The sequence below is a fragment of the Anas acuta genome, chromosome 14 (genome assembly GCF_963932015.1).
Source record: "Anas acuta chromosome 14, bAnaAcu1.1, whole genome shotgun sequence".
NCBI lineage: Eukaryota > Metazoa > Chordata > Aves > Anseriformes > Anatidae > Anas > Anas acuta.
In genome coordinates, this window is record NC_088992.1 from 635,594 (window position 1) to 659,666 (window position 24,073).

Consider the following 24,073-nt stretch of genomic DNA (forward strand, 5'->3'; position numbering starts at 1 on the left):
GGCTGCTTCACCGCATGGGAAGCGAGCGGCTCCTCCTTCCCTGGCATCTCTGACACAGAAAATGCTTCGCTCTGTTCGAAATGCTGCCGGTGCTTTCACTGCTCCCTTCCTTTTAGAAAGCTACTGGGAAAAAAATCACCTTTCTCACCCTTGTAAATGCCCAGCAATACAGGTATTTCTGAGTATTTCCTTCCCTCTTTACACTGAGATTGCTGGCCGCATTCTGAGCCGTGAGGCATTGCCGTGCCGTTGGCAGCCCTAGCACCGGGGCTGACCCCCTGGAGCTGGTCCCAGCTCCCCCTCGCCTCTCTTGACCCGTCTGCAGCCGCCCGTCCCGTTCCTCATCCAGCACGGGGCTGGGGGGGGCAGCACAGCCCTTCTGCCCGTCAGCTGCCCCGTGCCATCGCCCGGCCCTGAGGCCAGGGCCATCAGCTGCTGGGGGATCTGCAGAGCATAAAAACCAACCAGGAAACAAGCAGGAGCTTGGATGTTTTCTCAGATGCTTTTACAAGTTCTCACTGCATTACCTAAAGAAGGACGGTGGAGTTTTGTATTCTTTTTTTTTTTTTTTTTGTTTGTTTGTTTGTTTGTTTGTTTTTTAAAGGCAGAGAGCTGCGCTCAGGCCATGCTGTGGCAATGTTTGTAGACTAATCTGTTTTGGCATTTGGGGAAAAACAAACGTATTCAGAATCAACCAAGGTCTCAAACTTTAAATGCTGTCTCTGACTCAGACCCCAGCCACATCTTATTCCTGTTCCCTGAGCAAGGAGCGCTCACGGTGGGGCTGTGCCAGGAGCTCCGTGCAGGTTGCTGTCCCCGGCCGATGGCCAGCCCCCGGCTCTGGGCACGCAGCCCCACCGGCACCCAGGCAGGGTCGGGGCTGTTCGGGGCCCGCTGCACGGGGCAGAGCTGCCGGGGGCCTGCAGGAGGGCCCTGGGCTCTGGCAAGTGGCCGTGAGTTCTGACACCCCGCTGGAGCATCTGTGCACATCCCACGCAGGCCCTGAAAATTCAGTCCTCGTGCCTAAAGCGTTCCTGATTTTTCAGGGGTTTGTCCTCCAGGCCTGATGTTCTTTTATGTGGTTTTTGTTGTGCGAATTACACTGTGTGTTTGGGCAAGCTGCGTGCAGCACTGTCCCACAGGTGGCTCTGAAGGAAGATTTCAAACACTGAAGATGAAAGGGATGTTCTTTGTGTGCCATAAATACTTCAGCTTCTGCGTGTGGCTCTGCTCGCTGGGTGTCTGAAAGCACAAACAGCTCCAACCCATTTGGCTTCTCTTTCAGAACAAGTAGCTCAGCCGAGCCCAAGCGCGCTGCTGTCCCTGCACTTCGCGTTGCCTCTGGCAGTGTGAGCGGCCGGTGAGCTCTGCGCAGCCAGTGTCTGGCGGAGAGCGCTGACCTTGGCCCCGGGCTCCGGTGCCAGCGTACTGCCTTCTGCCCGCAGCAGCACGAGTGGCTCCGGCTGCTGCTTGGGAGCAACCTCAGGATGCAGCCACAAGGCGCTGGGACGCCTGCGGTGAGGTGGGGGGGCTCTGCAGGGGCGGGCACTGGAGTGAGCCCCCAGCTGCAGCACCGGCACCTGCTGCCCACCGCCTGCGGTCCCGCAGGGATCAGAGGAGCTGGAGCCCAGGCGTATTGGCAGCACACGGATCCTGTCCTCCCGGGTGGAGATGCATTTTCTGTGCACACAATGAAGCAGAAATCCATTAAATCACACTCACTCTCATTTGCAAAGGCACAGGCAGCTCTGCCAGGGTAACTCAGGGCCTGTTTCTGCAGAGACCGTCTGTTGCTCAGAAGCGGGCCAGCAGCGCAGTCCCCAGCAGACAACTTCATCCCGGGGCGATGTCCCCAGCGTGGTGTCCTTGGTGGGGCCCCTCCCAGCCACCCATGGGTGCAGACACGTCCCCTGCACCCCGGTCCTCCCTGGGTGCCTTCCCGGTGCTTCCAGGTCCTGGAGGCAGGGCTTATGCCGTGTAAACAAGGACCTGGTAAACTCACAGGACGCATGCATTAGACACACCAGCCTCAGGAGGAGAAAAATCAAAGGTTTCCCTGCAAATCCATCTGCCCTACATCTCTTCTCCATTTTGATCTCCAAACTCATGCAAGTTTAAAAAGCAAGTAAATGCTGACAGTGTGATTAACCTCCCCACCTGCTCCCTGCCTCTTTCTCTCCTGAACAGAGGAGCTCACCTGCCTGCTGGGAGCATCTCCTTCCACGCCGAAGATGTGGGGAGTCAAACCGGGGCGGTTCCACTGAAATTACAAAACGCTGTGCTTTTAAATAGGTGCTGAATTATTTAGTGCCTTTGCACTATCCGAATGCTTTGCTCTTTTGGTGGGTGATGGCTTGGTTTCTGTCCCAGCTTTTCCATTGGGAAAGTGAGTGGATGGAGGGGTCCGGCACGCCTCGGGCACCCACAGCCACCCACCCGCAGGGCGGCACCCAGGGGTGCTGCGGGGGCTGCCGGGGCCAGGCGGTGCCGGGGGGCAGGGAGCTGATCCCTGAACCCTGTGCCTGGGGACAGGGTGGCGCTGGGCGCTCCTGTGGCAGGGACTGAAGGTGCGGGGGGGAAGTTAACCCGGCTGGGGCTGTCGGGGGTCCCCCCGCACGCCCACGCTCTGCAGCCCCGGCCCAGTCCCTGCAGGCTCTGCGTCCAGCCACCTGGTGCTCTCCTTCAGCACACACTGGCTGTGGGACCCCGTCCTTGGGATGAAGCAGCAGGGCGCTGAACTGTAAAACGTTCCTGAATGTGTTCCTGTTACCACCACATCCCAGAACCATTTCATTAGTCTGCAACAAGCCCCTGGCAGAGAGGGCAGATCTGCAGATGAGAAGTCCGTTTCCACGTAGCCTGTTCCGTTCTGATCTCACACCAATGCCAGCGCTGCCTGATCCCTGCCACCAGCTCCCTGCGTCCACGCACACCAGAAATAAATGTCTGGCACCTGGCTGACCCTGAGCACCCGCAGCCTCTGCGGCGTGAGAGGAGGGTGCGGGCGCTCCTAACGTGCTGCATTCAGGGCTTCATTTTCACCAGGCGGGTTGGCAACGTTTAGCTGGTGTCAGTACTATTTTACAACAGTTGATCTAGATTTATATAGCATTATTGCACATTTTTAATTCTCTTTGGATTTTAAAACAAAGCATTTCGTTTTCATCTGCACATTGTTTCATTCCTCCACAAAACGCTGTGACACGGATCTCCATCTGTAGCTCTAAATTTACTTTAGAAACAAAGCTTAAGTCATGTCTTGATGGCGGAATAAAACTAACTAACATTTCCAGGCAAAACGCAGAGCACAACTACTGGCATTAAAGACAAATTCACTTAATTGCTTTACAACGCTCTGTTCTGAAAAGAACTGGAAAACCTGCAGGACTGCAGCCGATTCCTGCTGCTCCGTATCGGTGTAAAGCGTCAGGGTTTGCGGCAGTGCATTTCCACAGAGCTCTGTGTTTGCTCTGAATGCCCACATGAAGCCTGTGGCAACGAGTACTCGGTGTCCCCAGACTGACTGGAGTTGCAAGAAGGGGAGGAAGGAGAGGGAAGCCCCATTGCTGCTGAGCTGAGCACGGCGTTTGTTCAGGCAGGGATGGGCCAACACCAACTTGTGCTGCCTGGGGCCCACCGGGCTCTGCAGCAAAACCCCCAGTGTCTGAGGTCGTCTGTGGGGAAGAGATGGACCGGGTGCGGGGCTGAAACACCCCCACACGGGGGTTGGGGCGGCTGGGCTGGGATTGGGATGGGGACGGGGACGGTGATGGGATGGGACAGGATGGGATGGGGTGGGATGGGATAGGGATAGGATGGGCAATGTTAGGACAAGTTCAAGGCTAAGCAGGATGTGCTAGGGCTAAAGTTTCTGCAACCCCCCAAGCCCAGCTGTCACCGAACAGCTCCGTGATGCCTGTGTAACCCGCAGGTCCCACACCTGCCAGGTGCAGGCGGTGCTCCTCACCTTAACAAACCCACCAGAGCAGGGGCCAAAGCCTGGGCCACCCCCCCCCAGCGGCACAGGGCAGGGGCTGGGGGTCCCCGATCCCATTGCCCCCTGCTCCTCCTGCCCCTGCCGTTGTGCATCTGGGGCCTCCTCGCACATCTCCCTGTGATATCAGATGTGCTTCTATTGATTTCCTCCCTGCATTTGTTTTTGTTATTCATTATTAATGGGATCATTTTTCTATCCTTCATGCATGAAGGCAAATTTTGTGTAAAAATCAATTGAGTGAGCACCGCCAATGGCTTGTTTGGTTTTCTTTGCTTTCATCTCTCGTGTGCAGTCCCCGGGAGACAGAAAGCAGGATATTAAGGAACAAGCACGGAATGGGGAAAAAAAATAATAAATCAATTGTTAGTGGTTCAGAAACCATATAAAGGGATTTGCCTGCTGGATCTTTGTCTCAAACGCATGTGCTTTACTGAGCATTTTTCTCCGCTGCCCATCTTCCAGCTCAGGCCAGGTTTCACTTTCTGCTTTCTGCCCCGGCTGCCGTTTGAAGGCAGCTCCCCTGCTCGCCAGGACAGCAGACTGGCCTGGATGGTTTTGTTTTAACAGGGCTGGGGGGAGCTTTTGCCTGTGTGTTTGGGGGGTGTTAAGGAATTAACTATCACAGGGTGGTTGCCACAAGACCCACTGGGCAGCAGCAAGAGCCCAAGCCCTCTGTGGAAGCAGGAATCTTGCATCCTCACACAGCTGGAGGGGAACAGGGGTACGAGGGGCCGCATTTTGGCAGCAGCTCCTCCTGAACTGGCATCCGCACAGAGTGAGGTGCCCCCCACCTGCCCGCCCCAGGAGGGGCTGGGCCAAAAAAGCCGGGGTGGAGCCGGTGCCCGGGGGCTCCCCAGGGGAAGGATGGAGCCAGGCACAGCCATGACCCTTCCCTGATCACCCCTTGGCTTTGTTTCCCAGCTTCAGGGCACTGTCCCCTACACCAGGAAGAAAATATGTGCTGTTACTTCGTGCCTCCTCAGCAACAAATACCAGTTCCAAACTATTCCCGCTGCAGTCAAAAGAACTTATTCCTCAGCTCCAGGAGGATCAGATGAGTTTTGTATTCAGTGTATGCACCTGGAGCTGGAGCTTTGACAGCCAAACCCAGTGAAAGACTTAGGCATCAACGGTGGTTAAAACAAAACGTACCTGAGCTCCAAGGAAAAACCCCAAGTGAAGCACTCAGGTCCTGTGTGTCACATCTGGGCAGAGCAAGGCACAGAACAGCACGTGGAGAGGAGAAAGAAACCTGGAATTCACAGAGAGTGAAATCTGGGCAAGGGGAATCATCTCAGCCTGAGCCACGGGGAGCTCCTCTTGGGGCAGCTCTGTCTCCGTGCGGAGAGGAACTGGGAGCAGAGGAGGACAAGCAAGAAGGATCAGGTGCCTCAGACCTCACTGGCCAGCATATGTGAAGGAGAGAAGGAGCACACGGGAGCTCTTGTTTCAGGGAGAGTAATTGTAGATTTTGAGGTCTAAAGTTCATTTAGGAGTTGTTTTACATCTTTAAGCCATTTTTGGGACCTGGCCAAAAAGGACAAATGCAAAATTGTCACACAAACATGGGCAAAATAAGAACAGTCGCAAAAAATAAAACCTCGTGGACACCTTTGCCGCTGTAAGAACAAGCAGGGTCCTATTTCCCTCCCAGAAGTGAACAGGTGAGAAGGGCACCATAGCTGCAGCGTAGGCTTAATAAATACCAGTGAGCGGAAACACAGGCTACGTGAGCTAAACCTGGCTGAGCTGGGTTTAACACAAGCTGGAGAGAATCGTACACCCGTCTGAGGGCAGCGCCAGGAGGCTTGAAGTTATTCCTGAGCCTTGCTGGAACCAAGCGGCGTGAGGCTGCACCGTGCCGCCGGCAGCAGCACCGGCCGGGTGCGCTGTGGGGGTGGGTGTGGGGGTGTGGGGGTGTGAGGGTGGGTGTGGGGGTGGGTGTGGGGGTGTGGGGGTGTGGGTGGGGGTGGGGGTGTTCCTCTCCGCGGAGCCCGGGCACCTCCTGTCCGGGGAGCTGCTGGCACCGGCCGCGGGCTGCGGGACGGGGGGCGGCGAGCTCAGCCCCGCAGCCCCCGCCAGCGCCCCGCGGGCTGCTCCCGGCCCGGCCCCGGCGGGCGGCCCCGGCCCCCTCCCGGCGGCTCGCAGGGCACCGCTGGGCCGGGCGGAGGCGCCGCAGCCCCGGGGGGCGTCGGGCCCGGGGAGCCGCAGCCCCGACGGGAGGGCGGCGGGAGGCGCCGGCAGCCGTGAGCGGGAATGGGGCGAGGTGGAAACGGCTCTTACCTGGCCTTCCTACAGCAAAGTGCCCGCTCGGAGCCCCGAGCTCCGCCTCGGAGAGGCGCCTCGGAGAGGATTTGCTGAAGTCCTAGTGGACGGCGGGGAAAAGATGCCGTCTGAATCGCCTTCTGCCCTTTTTATACTCCGGCAGGCAATTAATATTGCATCACCCTTATTTTAAATTTTCAGAACCCGCAATATAATGTAATGGCATGAGGGCATTTATTATTAAAGGACGTTTGATTGGGGGAAAATCATTGGGGCCGATCGGAAGCACCCGGAGCCAGGGAGCGTTCAGGCTCCCCGCGCCCCGCAATTAAAAGGCTGAGTTTGTCAGGGCGCTGCCTAATGGGGGAGGAGGGCGAGGCCCGGCTCCGCGGCTCGGTGTTTGTCACTCCGTGAAACGCCGAAGTGAAATATTCAGAAGCGCGCTTCCACCATTAATTTTTAATCGTTAAGGTGCTTCTGGGAATCATAAATAAAAGCCTTTTCCCCTCTTAAACAGCATCAGAAATGAACCCGCGGTAGGTGCTCTTTGGGTGAGTTTTTGTTCGAACCCCGGCGGAGGGGCTGCGGCCCCGCGCATCGCCGCGGCGGGCACCGGGCACCGGGCACCGGCACCGGGCACCGGCACCGGGCACCGGGCACAGGTCGCCCGTGCCCGGGGTGGCGGCGCCCACAGCACAACGGGGGCCCGGCGGGGCGAAGCCTCGTCCCGCTTCCCGGGGGAATCGCACCGCCGGCGGCTTTTCGTTGTTCTCGCACTCGCGCACGTTTCCTTCGCTCCTCCCGGCGCCGTCCGCCCAGCTCGGGACACGAGAGGGAGCCAGAAAAGACACGGCCCCTTCGGGTTGAAAAATAAAGCCTTTATTCCAGAGTCGAGGTGGGGAAGAGCGCTCGGGCCGGAGCTCTGCGCGGAGGGTCGGGACGGGACGGGACGGGACGGGGCGGGCGGGACGCACGGACCGGGAGGGGCGCGGAGCGCGGCCGCGGGGCTCGGCTCCGGTGCGGGCGAGCCTCCGAAAGCGGCTCCTCGCTCCGCCACGCCGGGTCCGGGCACCGCGGAACGGCCCCGCTCGGCGGCCCGGCCCCGGCAGCCGTCGGTGCCGCGGGGCGGCGGAGCGGGGGGCCCGGGGCCGGGCCCGGGGCGCCTCGGCCGTGCCGGGGGGCTCGGGGGGGCTGGTGGCGGCCCGGCCCGCCCCGTCCGGGCGCTCGGCGGGGCCGCGCGGCCTCGCCCCGTCCCGCAGCAGCCGCGGCGCGGTGCGGAGCCGTCGGGGCGGCGGGGCCGGGGCCGCCGTCAGTGCACGGCCGAGTACTTCATGCGCTTCTGCTTCTGGCGCTGGTTGCAGAACCAGACGCGCACCACGTTCTTCTTGAGGTCCAGCTTCTCGGCGATGGCGGCGATCTTCTCGGAGGACGGCCGCGGCTGCAGCGCGAAGTAGGCCTCCAGCGAGCGCTTCTCGGGCGCGGCGATCGAGGTCCGCTTGCGCTTGCGCTCGGCGCCCGCGAAGAGCTCGGGCTTGGCGGCGCGGTCGCGGTGCGCGGCCTCGGCCTCCTCCAGCCAGGCCTGCAGCACCGGCCGCAGCGCCGTCATGTTGTTGTGCGACAGCGTCAGCGACTCGAAGCGGCAGATGGTGCTCTGGCTGAGCGAGCCCACGCCCGGGATCTTCAGGTTGGCCAGGGCCGCCCCCACGTCGGCCTGGGTCACCCCCAGCTTGATGCGGCGCTGCTTGAAGCGCTCGGCGAAGGCCTCGAGCTCCCGCGGGTCGGACTCCACGTCGGGCAGGCAGGGGGGCGCGGCGGGCAGCGGCGGCGCGGGGCCCCCCGGCGGGCCCATGCCCATGGCCAGGTGGCCCATGGCGCCCAGCGGGTGCGGCGGCAGCGGCGCCGGCACGGCCGGGGGCTCGGGCAGGCCGCCGACGGCCAGCGAGGGCGAGAGGTGCTCCAGGAGGTCGCCGTCCAGCGCCGGGTGCGCGGCGTGGTGCGGGTGCGAGGTGAGCGCCGCGGGGTGCGGCAGCGCGGCGGGGGCGGCCGAGGTGCAGGGGACGCTGCTCATGGTGTGGTAGGTGGCGTCCGGCTTGAAGGGGTGGCTCTTGCCGTGGGAGACGATATCGACGGCCGCCAGAGCCTCCGCGCGGGCCAGCAGGCTCTCATCAAAGCTTCCAAATATATTGCCCTGGAGCTGCGAGCAAGAATGCGCATAGTGGAGTCAGTGGGGAATACTGTCATCTCCGGATTAAAAACCTTGCCGAGCACAGAGATTCCTCCTCAAAGCTCAGGTCATAAAAATTAATATGAAGGCAGAAGCTTTGCTCGAAGAGACGTGTGGATCAGAGACGAGAGCGAGAGGGAGAGGGGAGAGGGGGGGAGAGAGAGGCTCGGAGATACGCGATTGTTCTGGTGACATGAAAAAAACATTAAGCGAGTGCCTGTCAAAAATTGTGCCTTAAAGCGGTAATTATGCTTAATCTACATACCTGCGGGGCTGGGAGGCAAACTCTGCGCATAGCCTCCGAGCTGGAGTGCAGGCTGGAGTACTTGGGCTCCTGGAGGGCAGCGTGCATGGTGAAGGGCTGCTTGGCGTTCATGGCCATCATCTTTGCACACCTCGCAGGTAGGCAGCCCGTGACATCGACTCAGGGTTGTCTCTCTGCCTCGCCACTGTCAAAGTGAGCTATTTTCAATGACAGAGCTTCCCTCTCCGCGCCCGCTCGCGCCCCCCCCACCCGCTCCTTCACTCATCTTACACGCTGCCTGCCAGCCCCGGGCCCCGCGCAGGCGTGCTGCGGGGCGGCACCGGAGGGCACCGGCACCGGGGCAGCGCCGAGCCCCGCGCCCCGCAGCCCAGCCCCCGCGGCCGGACGGACGCGCCGTCGGGGCCGGGCCGCTCACCGGCGCGGGGCGGAGGGGAGGGGGTCGGCGGGCAGCCCCCGGCCGGGCAGGGCCAGGCAGTGCCGGGCAGGCCCAGCGGGGAGCGGAGGGGCCGCGCCCGCCGCCCCCGAAGCCCGGGAGCTGCCGGCGGCGGCGGCCGTCGGGGGGAGCGCCGGGCCCTGCCCGCCCGGCGAGAGGCCGGGGCAGCCCGCCAGGAGCCGCCGGGGGGCGCGGGGCAGCCGGTGCCGAGGGGAGGGGGCGGCGGGGGCAAGTTTCTCCCCGACAGCGCGGAACCCGGGCGAGGCCCGGCCAGGCCCCGGCGGCTCCTTGGACTCGGCCAGGAGGAGAGCAGAGCCCGCACCCCGGGCCCGGGCACGGGAGGGCTCCCGCAGGGCCGCCGGTGCCGAGGTCCCTCCCCGAGGGCCCGCAGCGAGGGGGCGGCCGAGCTGCCCCGTCCTGCAGCCGGGGCCCTGCCCCGTCCTGCGGGCCCGGCCGCGAGAGCCCCCGGGGAGCCGCCGGGGTGTCCGCTCGCCGGGGGGATAAACCCCGCAAGCAGAAGCACAAGAAGGCGAAGCGCCTGGTGCGGTTCCCGCAGGGCTCGCAGAGCCCCTGCAGCCCCGGCTGAGCACCGCACGAGCTGCTCGGCAAACTGCAAAGGCGGCGGCGCCCCCAGCTCCCCCCGGGCGCCGCCACAGCAAACGCCCCGCGCCGCCCAGGGAGCCGGGCTCGGGCTGCGCCCCCCGGGCAGCCCCGGTGCCCCCCCCGCTGCCGGGCCCGTCCCGCGCCCCTCACTCGGGCAAATCTCCCCTGACACCGGGGCCGCGGGGTCAGGCCCCGGGGCCGCAGTACGGCCGCGTTACACGAGAGGAGGGAGCCGGGGAGTAAAATTCCGCTGATTTCAGCGTTTGTCGGCGTTACGAGGGTAAAACATTACGAGGGGGCAACATTTCCGTTGAAGTCAAGATAACGCAAGGAAATATTTCCCTCGAGGAATTTGTTTTCATAGGAAACCGCGCGTGGGCAGACCGTGGGGCTTCCTAAACGTCGTGGGCGCAGCCTCAGGTCCCGGCGAGGCTCCGAGGCGCCCCGCGGCGGGGTCGGGAGGCTGCTGGGCGAGGTGAGCCCCTTGCAGGCTGCCCCGGGAATGCGAGTGGAGCCGTGCTCAGAGCAACTCCACTCCCAAGCGCCCCAAATAGGCTGGCATAATTCTCCTTCGGAGCAGTTGCTTTATTTTCGATTTCTCATAATCGTCACACATGGTCAGACGTGGCACCTACCAGACTTGATGGTCCGTGAACTTAAGCATTTTGCAAGCGTGAAATGTCCCGTTCTTAAGCAAAAATAAAATCTACGCCCAGCTTTAGAGTTTCCAAGAGCTTTATGAGCCCCAATGCACACCGAACAAGAGCCAAAGGACGCGCTGGCTTGGTTTCCTGACAAGCTTGGATGCGGCCAGAGGAAAACAGAGGCACAGCTCCTGTGGGGAGATGCCCTTCGTTCAGGAGACACCCACATACACCGAGTACACTCACAAAGTCCTGCCTCCACACCGCACAGCAAGGGACAATAAGGGCTAAGGGGGCAGCAGGCTGCTCGGTGACCCCCTCCAAGGAGAAAGCTGCACAGCCCCAGGCCGTACCCGGTGCTCTCCTCCCCGCGCCGACCGGCCGGGGCGCAGGAAAAAACCTTCCTCGCCGAACAGGCGGCCGGGGCGAGCCCCCGCGGGGCCGGGAACGGGCACGGGCACAGGAACGGGCACAGGAACGGGCCGGGCCGGGCTGGGCCGGCAGCACCGCGGACAGCGGCCGGGCGCGGCGCTGCGCGGGTCGGGGCTGCAGGCACGGGGCTCGGCGGAGCAGCCTCCTGCCGTCGAGGGGGAGGCGGCGTGCTGCCGCACGGCTCCCTGCCCTGATTTATGATAAAAAATTTAAAGGAAATCATTTATATTTCAAAGGGCCTAAATAGCTGCATGAAAGTTTTATCTAAAGTGGCACCATATTTATAGGCAGCCCCGCTTTGGTGGAAGTAATTAATAGAGGGATAAATTTCAGACCGTTGTTTTGTTTGGAATCCTCCCTTTATTTAGGCCTGGCTGGTTAGCGTAAATAAATAAGAGGATACAGGCAGAGTGCTGGACATGAGGCTGGAGGTACTGCCTGCTCGCCAGAGCACGTCTCCCCCCCCAGCTCCGAGAGCGTTTGCAGGGGGCCGATGCTCTCCTCTTCCGTCCCTCGGCTGCTGCCAGCCTTCCCTCTCGAGCAAGGAGCTGCCGGAGCCCTCAGCGAGCTCCTTTTCCTGTCCCGCGTGGAAGGGCAGGCGCTGCTCAGACGCTGCGCTGCAGCCAAGCGCCACATGCTTGGGTGGAGAGCTCGGGCTGGGGGGGTGCCGCAGCAGCACACCCCGAGAACGCAGCTTGCCGACTGCCCCTGGTAAGGACAGCTTTCCCCTTCCCCTTCCCCTTCCCCTTCCCTCCCGAAGGCAGCTGTTCTGAAAGAAACCGGACTGGGTAACCTAGCTGCCGAGCTCCCTTTAATTAAAGCTGTAAAATATTGATGCTCCTGGCCCCGTCTACTGACGTTACACCTTACAAACAGAGGAGAGAAGTCCAAAGGATAAACAATAACAAGTTAAAAGAGCCCAGATGGTTTGCCATCAGAAACTATCTGCAGACTCAAAGGTGTCACTGCAATAGATTTCAGAGATCATTCACCTACTGGTAAATAATTAATGGTATTTCTGGAAGGAAAAAAAAACACCAGACCCATACCCTGATGAAACATCACTGGTGAGTCATTGAAAATCTGAAGGTAGAAGTCAGATTAAAAGCGTGCATTTTACCCGCCGTGCGGTCTTGTTCAGTGTCACAATTCAAAGATCATTACCCATTTTCCTAATACATCAAAATATTCTGTTCTCATTTAGAATTTAATTCAAAGCCCATCACAGTCAGCGAATTGTCAATAGGCTCAGTTTCATTATATAATTGAGTTTAGGAATTATGTAGTAAACGCTTAGACAGGACTGAGGAAAGCTTTGAAATATAGCAGTGTGTTATTTAACCACAATTCGTTCTCATATATTCTCTGCAATGGGCTGTAAATAGCACTTCTTAACACAATCACAAAGCCAAAATGACCCATGAAAATTTCCTCAATTGCGATTTACAACAACCACATAATTTCTTGCAAACCCAAAAGCATACTGCTGTGATAGTTTACATTTCAAGACGCACGAGCGAGCTGAAGCACGCATACCAAACACAAAGATATGTTCCTTGTCCTCACTGGGTGAACACAATACTTTATACCTGCCTTCTGCTTCCTGCCATGGAAAACTAGATCCCCTGCCCTGGCCACGAAGAACCCTGAAAGGGGAGGATTTCTTTGTTAGTCCCTAGTATTTTTCTTTACTGTGCATCTGAAAATTACGTCTTTTTAGAAATAATATTTTTCATTTTTCATTCAAGATTCAAGTCATAAGTTCTTTATGCTGAGATGCAGTGTCTTATCACAAATTGTCTGCTTGGAGGAAGAGTGAAGAGTGCTGACTTGTGCAGGTTCCTGCAGAACCTGGGTTTACAAAGCACATTTCCAGCCCCACGAATGAGCAAGCAACGCTGCACACAGCATGATATGGCTGTTCCACTGCACAATCTGATCGAGGAAATATCTAGGATTACCCAGACAGTCAATTATTCATCAGCTAAACGGCCAAGCATCAATTACCTGGCTTGATTCTCTTATTCATTAAGGAGATTGAAGAGCCCAACTTAACAAAGCAAAAAGAAAGTTGCTAAGTTACAGGAGCTGCCCGGCTCAGTAGCGAGGCCGCACAGTGTCAGACTTCCAAAGGAAACCGGCCTAACGAGAGGAAGTCTCTTAGGCTATAGGGTAACACTCCCAGCGCTCGGGTGTAGGAAGCCCATACCTCCACAGGTTGAAAGCAACAGCGGGTTCTGCAGAGACAGGGCTTTGCTGGAGGCTTACCTCCACCTCTGCACAGCGAGACGTCACCCGGGGCCTCGACTCAGGAGAGCTTGAGAAAACAAGAGGTGGTGTGAGGGTATTTTAGAGAGGAGCTTGAGGGGTTAGGGAAGGACCAGCCTCATCCTGGGAAGCTTTTAATTGAGGTGTGGGTGGGATGGAAACTGGTCCCGTGTCGGCACAGAAAGCTGGGAGTGGTGTCACCACGAAGCTGCCACTCGGCAGAGAGCCTCGGCAAGGTCCTACACCAGGGACACCTCACACCAGCTTCCAAGACAAAACACATCCCTCCTTTCAGCTGGGCTTCCCAGCTCTCCTGCTCCCCACTGTGCCCGGGTCCCCGCGTCCCGCTGCCGAGGCAGGGAGAGCCGGGGGGTGAGAGCCAGGGGGCTGCAGGGCCGGGGGGCTGCAGGGCTCCTGCAGGGGCAGCCAAGGCGCGCAGGGAGGGGTGGCTGCACAGCCAAAGGCACAGCCTGCTGCCGGTCAGCAGCACATCCCTCACCCCTCTGGTGAAACCCCGCAGGGCCAAATTGCTTAACGATGCCCAACACTAAAAACAAACGAACATTTCCAGTGTGTGTTTGATGCGCAGCCCCGCTGCACCTGGGGCCTGTCTGAGCAGCCTGGGGCACGGTGCAGGAGGGTAAAGATCCCGGCGGTGCTGGTTTGTGGAGAAGCAGGAGGAGAACCTGGGCCTTACCTCATCGCTGTGCTTGACAGGAGGGACAAGAACCGCACCTGTACGGTAAGGACCCGCAGCAGGACACACAGCTCCAGCTGACAGACAGCCTACCCTGAAGCTTGCTGGAGCTGGGGAGAGAGTAATTACAATAAATTAACAGTCAGGAAACTGTAAGCACGTACAGTAACGCAGCCGATGACACTTTCTCAACCGTCCTGTGACTGCCAGACCACTCTTTCTTTAAGGGGATTTGAGAGAATGAAAAAGGGCACAGCATCTTGATGAGACGAGCAAGGTTCTTCCTAAACGGGTTTCCAGTAAGTACTTGTCTCATCATCATTATCGATCTTCTCTGGTAGGGAGCCTTCCCGGGCCATACAATTCAGCTGACATCACCGAAGCGGATCAATGCCGTGTGCTCCGAGCAAGGGCCTTCCTTGTGCAGCTGGGTGGCTCCCTGTTCTGACGCTGCCCCACGTCCCCTGGATGTCACTCACGTCCCTGTGAGAGCTGCCTGGGCGCTGGTGGCAGTGCAGGAGCCGCAGCGTGCGGTGCTGCAGTGGGGGGCTCCCCTGGGGCACGCTGCCGAGCGAGGAGCAGAACAGGAGGGCCCTGGCAGCAAAAATCTAAATTAAAATTGGATGTGAAATTGGATTTTAATTGGTCACTTTATCTCACTAGATATGAAACAGACATACAATAACAATAAATAGATTAATTGATAGGTCTATTAATATTATTAAAAGTTTCCTTTAGACACCATCAGGTGAGATTTTTTTGTTTGTTTGTTTTTAATGTAAAAATCAGGGGGCTCACATTTGCTAGAACATGGAATATTCAAATGGTAACCCATAGGAATGTGCTCTTCAGAAATAATAATAGAACTTCTTTCCAAAAAGAGAAATGAGGAAATACTTGTGATGTCCATGCTGTTTAAATTAAATTATTAAGGCTCTCTCTCACCTTCTGTAGTTTAAAACAAAACAAACAAAAAGTTTTGCCTTTTTTATTTTCCTTCCTTTTAGATACATGCAGGGGAGCCATCAGAAATCAAAGTTCTGGCTACATTAGTGATTACGACAGGGGGCATCGACAGTCCTAGAAGGCTAGGTAGGGTGTTTGCAGGTATTCCTAGAAAAAAATATTATGGCCATGTTAGAAAATTAAAAGGGCCAAAGTTACACTGCAGCACTGAAATGCTTGGGTGATGGGAGGTAAGCAGCGTAAACATCCTGTCTTCCAACTGCACGACTTGGGAAACTGACGCAATCTTATTTCTGAATTTTTCAGTAAACAAGGTTTTGATTTGAGGTAACAGGGATGCAGGATGCCAGACAGTTCATGCTAGCTGGGAGGTCTTCCTTGTACTCATTTGTAATGTGCATGAATTATAGAACTTGTTTCTTGTATCTTTCCCTGAAATTAAAATTGTAACAAAGCAGACTTCGGTGCTTGTTAAAAATAAAACCCATCTATTTCTGATGAAGATAATATGAGCAACACAACAATATTTTCCAGGGCGGGAGGAGAGCAGAGTGCTTATCTGTCAGGCATCTCTTTCTTCTTATATTTGCTCCTAATTTGAGAAATACATCTAAATGTAGTCTAACAAGACTCTGTTCCACAAGAAATTAATGAGGAACAAACATTAATTATTCATGCCCTGAAACAGTAGGTCTGCTAATGTTTCTGCTAATCAACAAGTCAAACAGCTGTATCTTTGCAAGGGCAATCCTGGGGAGTATGAAGAAAGAGCAACATTGATCCTCTTTACTGGACTGCCCCCAAAGTTTTCTTCTAAGCTCTTGCATTTCCCTAGCACAAACCCAAGATTCCTGCTGCTTTCTAATGACGTGCATTGTAATGGGACTGAATGGAAATATATTCCAGCAAAACATCACCTCAGACCTGACATGACTCTGCTGGGGAGGCTACTGGGAACTCCTGTGCTGACTTCACTGACCTGGATTCAGCCCTACATAGGGAAAATGAAGGGAATGAGCCAAGGAAAACAAACCAACCAACCAAACAGAAAAAGGAACAACAGGTTCAGCTGCATGGGTCTGAAGCAGAGACTGAACAATGGAACAAAAGCTTCATTTCTGGTCTTCTGAATCCCAGCTCCAGGTCAGAAGGCTCTTTGCATTACCTAAAATACAGCAACACACAGGGAACATCCGACAACATGAAAAATGAAAAATGTAAACAGGTTTTAAGGTCCCTTCCAACCTAAGCCATTCTATGGATCTGTGTTTTTTAGGGCTTACTTTTCCTGCAGTCACCTTTATTTAGGTGAATGTAGTGAAATGAACCTAGGCAAATGTCTAAACAGCGGCATTTTGTAACAGAACACACTTAAAAATTAATAGCTTGGTTTGGAAAGCAATAAAATAAATGGAAGCATAGTTAGAAAACAAGCTGCCTTCAGAAATTTAAAAATGTATTTCCTTCAAAGGAGTAAAGATTACGTAGCCAGGAAAGGACTTAGAATCCTCCCGCTTTGCCCAAATTCACTGGCCTGAAGCGGTGCTTTTGGTTGCTGTGAGATTGTTTATTGCTTGAACAAAAGCAGCGTGGGGACTGCTCAACGTGTGTTTAAGCAGACACTCCTAGGCAGCCTCTGCCTGATTCCGCAAGCAGTGTTTGCCTCCACATCCAGCTAAAGGAGCCACAGAAAGCATACGGTGGAAAAACTCATGAAATTACACTACCCAGCAAAATTCAACAACAAGCAAGTTCAAGCAAACAGTGCCAGAGAAAGCAGTTTAGCATCCTCAGGCATTCCCTCCAACATTACCCATTTGCCTCATATTTACCACATTTTGGCCATCACCCACAAGCTAGAAAGAGCAAATATTTCCACTTCATTAATAAGCAATCCATGATAATTAGCATAAAGATGAGAAAAACTATGTGTTTCTGTAGGAGAAAAAAAATCAAAATCTTTTGAATGCTGGGAGGCAGCTTTGCACTCCCCCCTTTAAATGGCTTCTGAAACATTGCAAATCGTGTTGAAGCACCGTGAGTTCAGGACTCAGCCTCACACACATCCTCAGTGCCAATGAGTTTCCACAAACCAAAGGGATTTTATGACTTGTCCATACTATAAAACCTCTCATCTATGTGTCCAACACAGCTGGACATTCCATCAGCATTGCTGCATCTTAAAACTAGCCCAAGGAGCAGGTCAAGCTGCTTAAATCCTGCCTCCACATCACAGGCTCCATATCATAGCTGGCGCTGCAGCAAGCAACGCGCTTTCCTCCCAGGATCCCCAGACGAGCTGGTTATCAGTTTAACGACCAAACCCAAAGCACATTCCTGCTCCTATGCTCCAGCAAACAATTTTCCATCACATGTGCCTTGGGAATCGTTCTGAATTTGTTCCAGTTGTACAAAGCACTGTGGGACCCCACACCGAGGGTTACGTGTTGTGTCCAGGAGGGAATGTTTGTCAAAATCTGCACCCCTGAAAGCTACTGATAGCCCACAGGCTGAAAATTATAGGGAGCATGGATGTTTGGGAGGTGGTGGATGCTTGTGTGCCCTGTAGCTCTATAAAATTATTCAGCTTTGTGCTGCCTTCACATTCCTTTTACATTAATGCTCTCTGAAATCTTCATTAAAATTTGAAATTAAAATGTAACAATCAGAGGGGGATGGGGAGAAATCCTGTCACCTGACATTAAACTCATCCCTTCATACATTTACATTTCCTGGATTTTTAATTAAAGAAGTCACACCGACCGCTATAGCAGAGTTTGGGGAAAACAAATTGTCACTGGCCAAAACGTGCATGTGTTAGCTACACTCCCTCAGCAAGCCCCACGTACGGTGTCGGTGTTGACAAGCCAAAGTTTCCTCTGCCACTCAGCTATGTTTTATTGAAGAGGCAGCTCTGCAGGGCCACGTCGCTGGCAGCGCCTGCTGTACACACACCAGCTGAATTCCCTCTGCCACCGCAGATGCTCCACGGCTGCGTGCATTACGCTGTATTTTTAGAAGCTCTGCATGTCGTCTTCCGTGTGACATCTCTTTGCTTCTTGCATAGTTTTTCACCTATCAAACCTACCAAGAAGCCTTGTTGTGATCAGGCAAAGAGAAAACTTAAGTTCCTAAGTAACTTTACAGTTAGAGGAAAACACCCCACCTAGAAAGCCCTGTGGGCAAGAAATATTTCCAAAGCAGCAAAAAGTTTATGTATAAAAACCTCCCCTTTGATGCGAGGTCTATCACACCGCCTGATTTCCCAAGCTCTTCTGCTGAATTGTGTACCGGGATGAAAATATTGTCTTTCCCATACGTGAACACCACACCTCTGCACTGTCCTTCCCCGCAGCCACTGCTGCCTGCGGCCAGGCTCCAGGGGCTGGAGGGGCTGCGGGGCCAGGCTGGCCACCGGGACATGCCGCCCGTGCTCCTGCAGGTCAGGCCCCACTCCACCTAAGATAACTTACACAAATATGCAAATGCACGTGTACTCGTGTGTGCAAATATGTGCGTGTTTCTATGCACATGTAAACGTATGGAGTGCTGAAATCTCAGAGGCGTTAGTGTAGCACTGATGTGATTTTGCTCCCACCCTTCTTTTGTTGCTGCTCCCACTTCGCTGCTGTCCCCGCTTGTTGGTTTAATACCATGTCCATACCAGCCAGCACTGCTCGCTCAGAGGGGCTGCAGTGGTGCTGGGGCAGCAGTGCCAGGCCTGTGGTGAAAGGAAACTGTGGGGCTGGTACCAGCTCCTGATAATCTGCATGTAACTAGAAAAATAAAAGAACAACCTGACTGCAAAGCGGACCTGGCGCTCCACATTACATAACACACAGTGGCCACATTACAGTTAAAGTCTCTCAGCAGAACTTCCCGTGGTGACCTTTCCACACGAGCAGCACCAGGCTGAAGTTTTCAAGCCTGTGAGCACACACCTCTGCTGCTTGAGCAAACGGACTGAGGAAGAAGAAATTCACACCGAGCAAGCAGGAATCAGAAACAGACCAGGAGCCCCTTCCCTTTAGGAGGAATTTAGTTCAAGGAAGCCCAAGCCACGTATAAGAACTCCTCAGGCTGACAGGTGACAGGCTGAGCTCGGAGAATTCGGCTCATGACAGACTTTTCTACCCAGCAGCCCAGGACACCCGCAGAGCACAAAACGTCTCTGCTCGGGGAGAGCCCCACGCTGCGCCCGTCCCCACGCTCTGCCTGGAAGCTGACCCCGCTGTCCCGCACCTTCAGCAGCGCCCGGCTCAGCGGTGCTGCCGTGCCACCTCCTGTGGAAAACGTTATGCTTCCTGCACAGAAAGCTGAGGTTTCCAGGGAACACTTACATGTGGGGGCTGCCAGAAACGTGCTCCCAGGGAGCTGCGAAGTTGCAGAGGAGGTGTTGGCTCCTCTCAAAGCCAGTCAGGGCTCAGACAACTGAGAGAAGTGTTTAACGGCAGCTCACTGAAGCGTAGCAGCGTAAGAAGCATGCCTAGGGCAACACGCAGGCATCTTGAGGCATAACCATGGGCAGGAGCTTGTTTCCTGTGTGGAAGCAGGTTCAGCAGCACCGACCAAGGCAGCACCGAGACTCGCAGGGTCTGCTTTCCCCACTGGGCTGCCTCCACGGGTGCCCGTCCCTCCTCCCAGCTCCTGCAACAGCCCCAGATGTGGCTACACCAACTGCTGTGCTAGGAGACAAGGGCAGCGGTGCTGGGGCTTCGCTGCAGCAGCAGTGCCTGGCACAGGGAGAGGGGAACCTTTGCTCTCCGTAAGGTCTGTGCCCCTGCTTGTGGGGTAAGCAAGGAGGCTCTGGCCCAAACCGTGCAAAGGCTTGCATTGCTAATTGTAAGAATACTTTCTTATAGGCCTAAATACGTTTAAAGTTACACATACGTCTATCACAATTTATACTTTTCTAATATGGGTATCAGAAGTTGGAAATTTGCTTGTTAGAGAACTCCTCATCACTTTTCTTTGACCTACAGATAACCCAAAGTCACATTAAAAAGCGAAAACGAAAGGTGGATGAAATTGTTTGACATATCTTTAGCCACCAGAGACCACGCAGAGGTACATTATATTGAGTTGACTCCAAATAATTTTCACATGAATTACTAAAGTGCCAGAAATGTATAATTTATTACCATTTAAATAAATCACGGAGCAGAAGTGCTTTAAGGCTACCAGTATAACATGTGCAGACCAGATAGACTACTTTACCTCAGAAGTACCGTGGAGCTTTACCACACTCACACGACCAAGGCAAAGAGCAGAGGAGGTTTGGCTCCCAAACAAATCAAACCAACGATACCAGCAACCCAGCCACTGAGCAGCAGAGGAAAGCTGCTGCGCTCCGCTCGTCTTTTGAGAGGTGGCCAGAGTGAAAATTATCATTTCTTGTAGTGTGAAAAGGGTCCTGCCTTATGTGTGCAATATTCAGTATTTGTGCAATCACAAGTTTAAAAACCACAACATCAGCTTTTTCTATTAATATGATTTTTTGGGTCATATGAAAGCTGCAAGATCACAGCTGAATATGTTTATAAACTTTCAATTTATGCCAGGGTTAAAAACAAGACATCAAGGAGGAAAATATTGAAAAAACACAGCAGCATATAAAAATCTGTATCATCATAACTGAGTTTCCTATTGTGAAAGCGCATGTAAGATCAAATTGAAAACAAAGCAAGCAGACAAATCACAATAAAATGCATTAGATTTGGATGAACATTGCTAGGGTCACAGAAGATATTGCTTTAAAATATATTTATCCTGGGATTAACATAAACCCTGTGTCACATGGTTTCCAATAAATTTTCTGCATCTCCCTTCTTCCCCAGAGACGCAATCCACCGTGCATGGACGGATGAAGCTAGGGATGAGACTCGAGGCGCCAGCCAAGCAGCCCGCTGGCAGCGCTGCTGCGCTCACCTCTCTGCGGGCCTGCACGAACCTGGACGGGCAGGGAATAGGCACAGGCGTCCCTCTGGAAACCTCTCCCCCCAGTCATTGCTGCTCAAGGTCCAAATGACACAAAAAAACACCAGCCAGCAGAGGGGAGGGCACGGCCCAACAGGCTCACCCCACCCCTGCCGTCGTGGCCACAGCCTGGCAGCGGCGGGCCTGCGTCGGGCGTGCTCGGGGCACCAAACGAGGCGCCCCTGCCTGACAGGGGTGTGAGAACACGGGCTGCACTCACCTGTCCTCAGGTGGCGTTGGACACTGGCCCAGCCCTTCATCCTTATTGCAGAAGTCCCAACTAACCCCCAAAAGCCTCAGCAGGGAGGAGCAGAGGGCAGTGAAAATGCTGTGGGGTGGGCATGGGATGGGAGGAGGGCACGGAGGGGCGCAGGCACCGGACACCCGTAACTGCAGGAGGTGGAGGACACTGCTGGCCCCCGACTTGTACGTGGAAAAACTGTAAGCTGATGAGCTCCAGCAGCTGAACACCAATGTAATATGCTCAGTTTTATAAAAAAATAAACCTTGGGCTGCACCCTGTTCAGAGCAACCCCCACCGCTCCAGACGAAGCAGCGATCGCGGCGCTGTGGGGCACAGCTCCGTGTGCAGGCCTGGGACAAGCTGCTGAGGGTTCGTGCGGCTGTCTGACTTTTAACCGAGTGATGCGAACTCAGCCCCGATATTCACAACGTGCAGATACCTAACGATGCAGATTTCTAACAGCAGCAACAAGTTCAGATAAACACTAGGTTCTGGTGCTTCTAACTGCCCCTTGCATCCGTCTCCAACGGGGGGAACACCCGAGGGATGCTGAAGCACCTCGGGTGCCGCGGAGCAGCTCCCAGCCTTCTCCTGCCCTCTGCAGGGGAGCTTCACCAGCACCAGGTGAGGTTCTCCAGCCCACACGGCTCACCCGCTTACACCTGGCTGCTACAGCTGAACAGAAGGCCCCCGGATGGGGGTCAAAGCCCTTTGAACACTTCCCTGGCACAGGCACTTTCTGTCGCCTGCACCCCCCACCCGTACCTCAGGGCACTTCTGTACCTCGGGGCACTTCTGTACCTCAGGGCATTTTTCTGGGAGCTGCCGAACCTCACGGGGCGAGCGCCCGACGCCAAGCACCGTGCTGTTGCTGTTGTCCCTCACTGGCTTCCCCCATCTGGCTCCCACTTGCAGAGCCACAAGCCCAGGGTCTAGCACAGATCAATCTACCCTAAAATTAACCAGCATCAGCCGGAAACACTCTGGGGGCAATTCTGAGGAAAAAAGAGAAAAACTTCTAGTGAAACCAATGGTGGTTACTGCTACTGTGGATCCATCATAGAAGTAAACAAATAAACAAACAGGAAACCAGCAGCGCAAGTGCACCTCGGTGTTCTTTAGAGGAACTGGAACAGTAAGCACTGGCATAGCTCACTCGTTTAACTGCCTACAGAGTCCTTACATCTAGGAAAGGCTTCAGGTTCTCATCACTTTCTCCTCAAGGACAGACCCCAAGCCCAGCACTGCACCGTGCTGCTCGGCCAGCTGGAGCCAGGACGCCGGGAAGGCTGCTGGCACCGGCCAACCCCAGGCAAAACATTTCCCCATTTTCAGCCTCATGCTTGTGTCAGCGCTCCTGACAAGGAGGAAGCAGAAAGGTGTTACACTACCAACGGATACACAAGACAGAACCGGATCCCACAATTCAAGAAAAATTAAAATTATATTACCATATTTGAGAAACCTCTCTATATACAATTACTATTGAATTTCATACAGGCAGAAGTGTAACTAATATATTAGGCCAGGAACCTCTTCTTAGAGCAACAATTTACCTTTATGTATTCGTTCAGCTAAAGCAGTTACTTGGCGTACCTTTCTTTAAAATGGCTGAAATTCCTTTCCGTTGCTTTAGTCACATCCTACTAAAACATAGTTCTTTCCTTAACAGGGAAAATTTAAATATTTGAAAAAGGCAGGGAAAAAATAATCCAAAGCCACATATGTACACAAATAGAAAATGCTATCCCCCTTTCTTGATTTTTTTATTCCTTTTTTTTTTTTTTTTTTTTTGCTATTAAGATTAATTTTGATCATACAGAAAAATGCTTTTTTTCTTTTTTATTTTTTTTTTATTTTTTTTATTTTTTTAAAAAGGAACAAAATATTTCCCATTCAATGTCTAGACTCCATTTCTTCAAGGGATTTTATTGCATCTTGCAAAATAATGAGGATAAGTTGGTGATTGATTATTTATACACAGGAAAGCGGACTGTGGAAGGATTCCTAAATTCAATTATTGACAATGAAAATAGGGCAAAAGGCATAGGTTTATCACGAGAACTCTGTTCTACGATAACAAAAAGCCAGTTCACGTTCTAAAACATTTATATTGCAGACCAGAGACGAGAGAGAGAGAGAGAGAGAGAGAGAGAGAGAGAGAGAGAGAGAGAGAGAAAGAGAGAGAGAGAAAGAGAGAGAGAGAAAGAGAGAGAGAGAAAGAGAGAGAGAGAAAGAGAGAGAGAGAAAGAGAGAGAGAGAAAGAGAGAATAATCACAACAATTAAATGTACTAGCAGGTTCTTTGCACTCCTCCCCCTATCCCTCAGAATGAACGCAGTGAAGAAAGGAGGGAGGAAAAAAAAAAAAATCACATCCCTGTAAAACGTCTCTTCCCAAAAGTCTTATTGCAGCACACCAACAATCCAGGTTAAAAAAAAAAAAAAAAAAAAAAAAAAAAAAAAAAAGGAATGTGAGAAAAGTGTAAGAAAAGATCACAAATGGTTACATTCATGAAAACAAGATTGAAAGGGAAGGGAATAAGAGAAACTAGAATAAGAGAAAAAAAAAGAAGGAAAGACCGAAGATAAAGTTAATGATAAATAGAGTAAAAGAATAAATTAGTTTTCAGACCAAAATGCTGAGGGGTTAAAGATTGCATTTATACAATTTTTGGTTTTGCACTCGCTATTTTCAATAACCCAGCAACACCGGAAATCTGTAAAAGAGACCATGGAATCCACTGTAATCTATAAAACAGTTCTCTTTTTATATTAGAATTTTGAACTGTCCCCAGAGTGTAACATTGTCTTTACTGGAACTCTGCTCCCACTTAAATATGACTGGGGCTTATCACCTGTGTCTTCTCCCAACAAGTTGGCTATCTTAATTTGCACAATTTCAGAGCACTGAAGCACTTGATTTTTCTCCTACCTGATTCAGCAATTACTAATGAACATTCACTATTAAGCAAAATAAACTTGCTTGCATTCTCCACAAATAAATACCCTTCATACATACTTCCAGAAAAAAGAAGTGATAACGCTCTTTTTGTGATAA

The 24,073-nt window shown here is 53.8% G+C and overlaps 1 protein-coding gene and 1 long non-coding RNA gene across 2 annotated transcripts; both read right to left on the reverse strand.

Moving 5' to 3' along the window:
* Positions 1-605: 605 nt before the first annotated feature.
* LOC137864021 (uncharacterized) lies at positions 606-6,366 on the reverse strand. Its single transcript, XR_011101276.1, has 4 exons — positions 6,281-6,366; positions 5,150-5,249; positions 2,198-2,260; positions 606-1,680 (listed from the first exon to the last, which is right to left on the reverse strand). It is a non-coding gene; the product is annotated as an uncharacterized lncRNA (long non-coding RNA).
* Positions 6,367-7,442: 1,076 nt separating this feature from the next.
* POU4F3 (POU class 4 homeobox 3) lies at positions 7,443-9,214 on the reverse strand. Its single transcript, XM_068697706.1, has 2 exons — positions 8,752-9,214; positions 7,443-8,456 (listed from the first exon to the last, which is right to left on the reverse strand). The coding sequence occupies exons 1-2, from the start codon at positions 8,869-8,871 to the stop codon at positions 7,572-7,574; spliced, it is 1,005 nt and encodes a 334-aa protein (XP_068553807.1). The 5' UTR covers positions 8,872-9,214; the 3' UTR covers positions 7,443-7,571.
* Between the last annotated feature and the right edge of the window lie 14,859 nt (positions 9,215-24,073).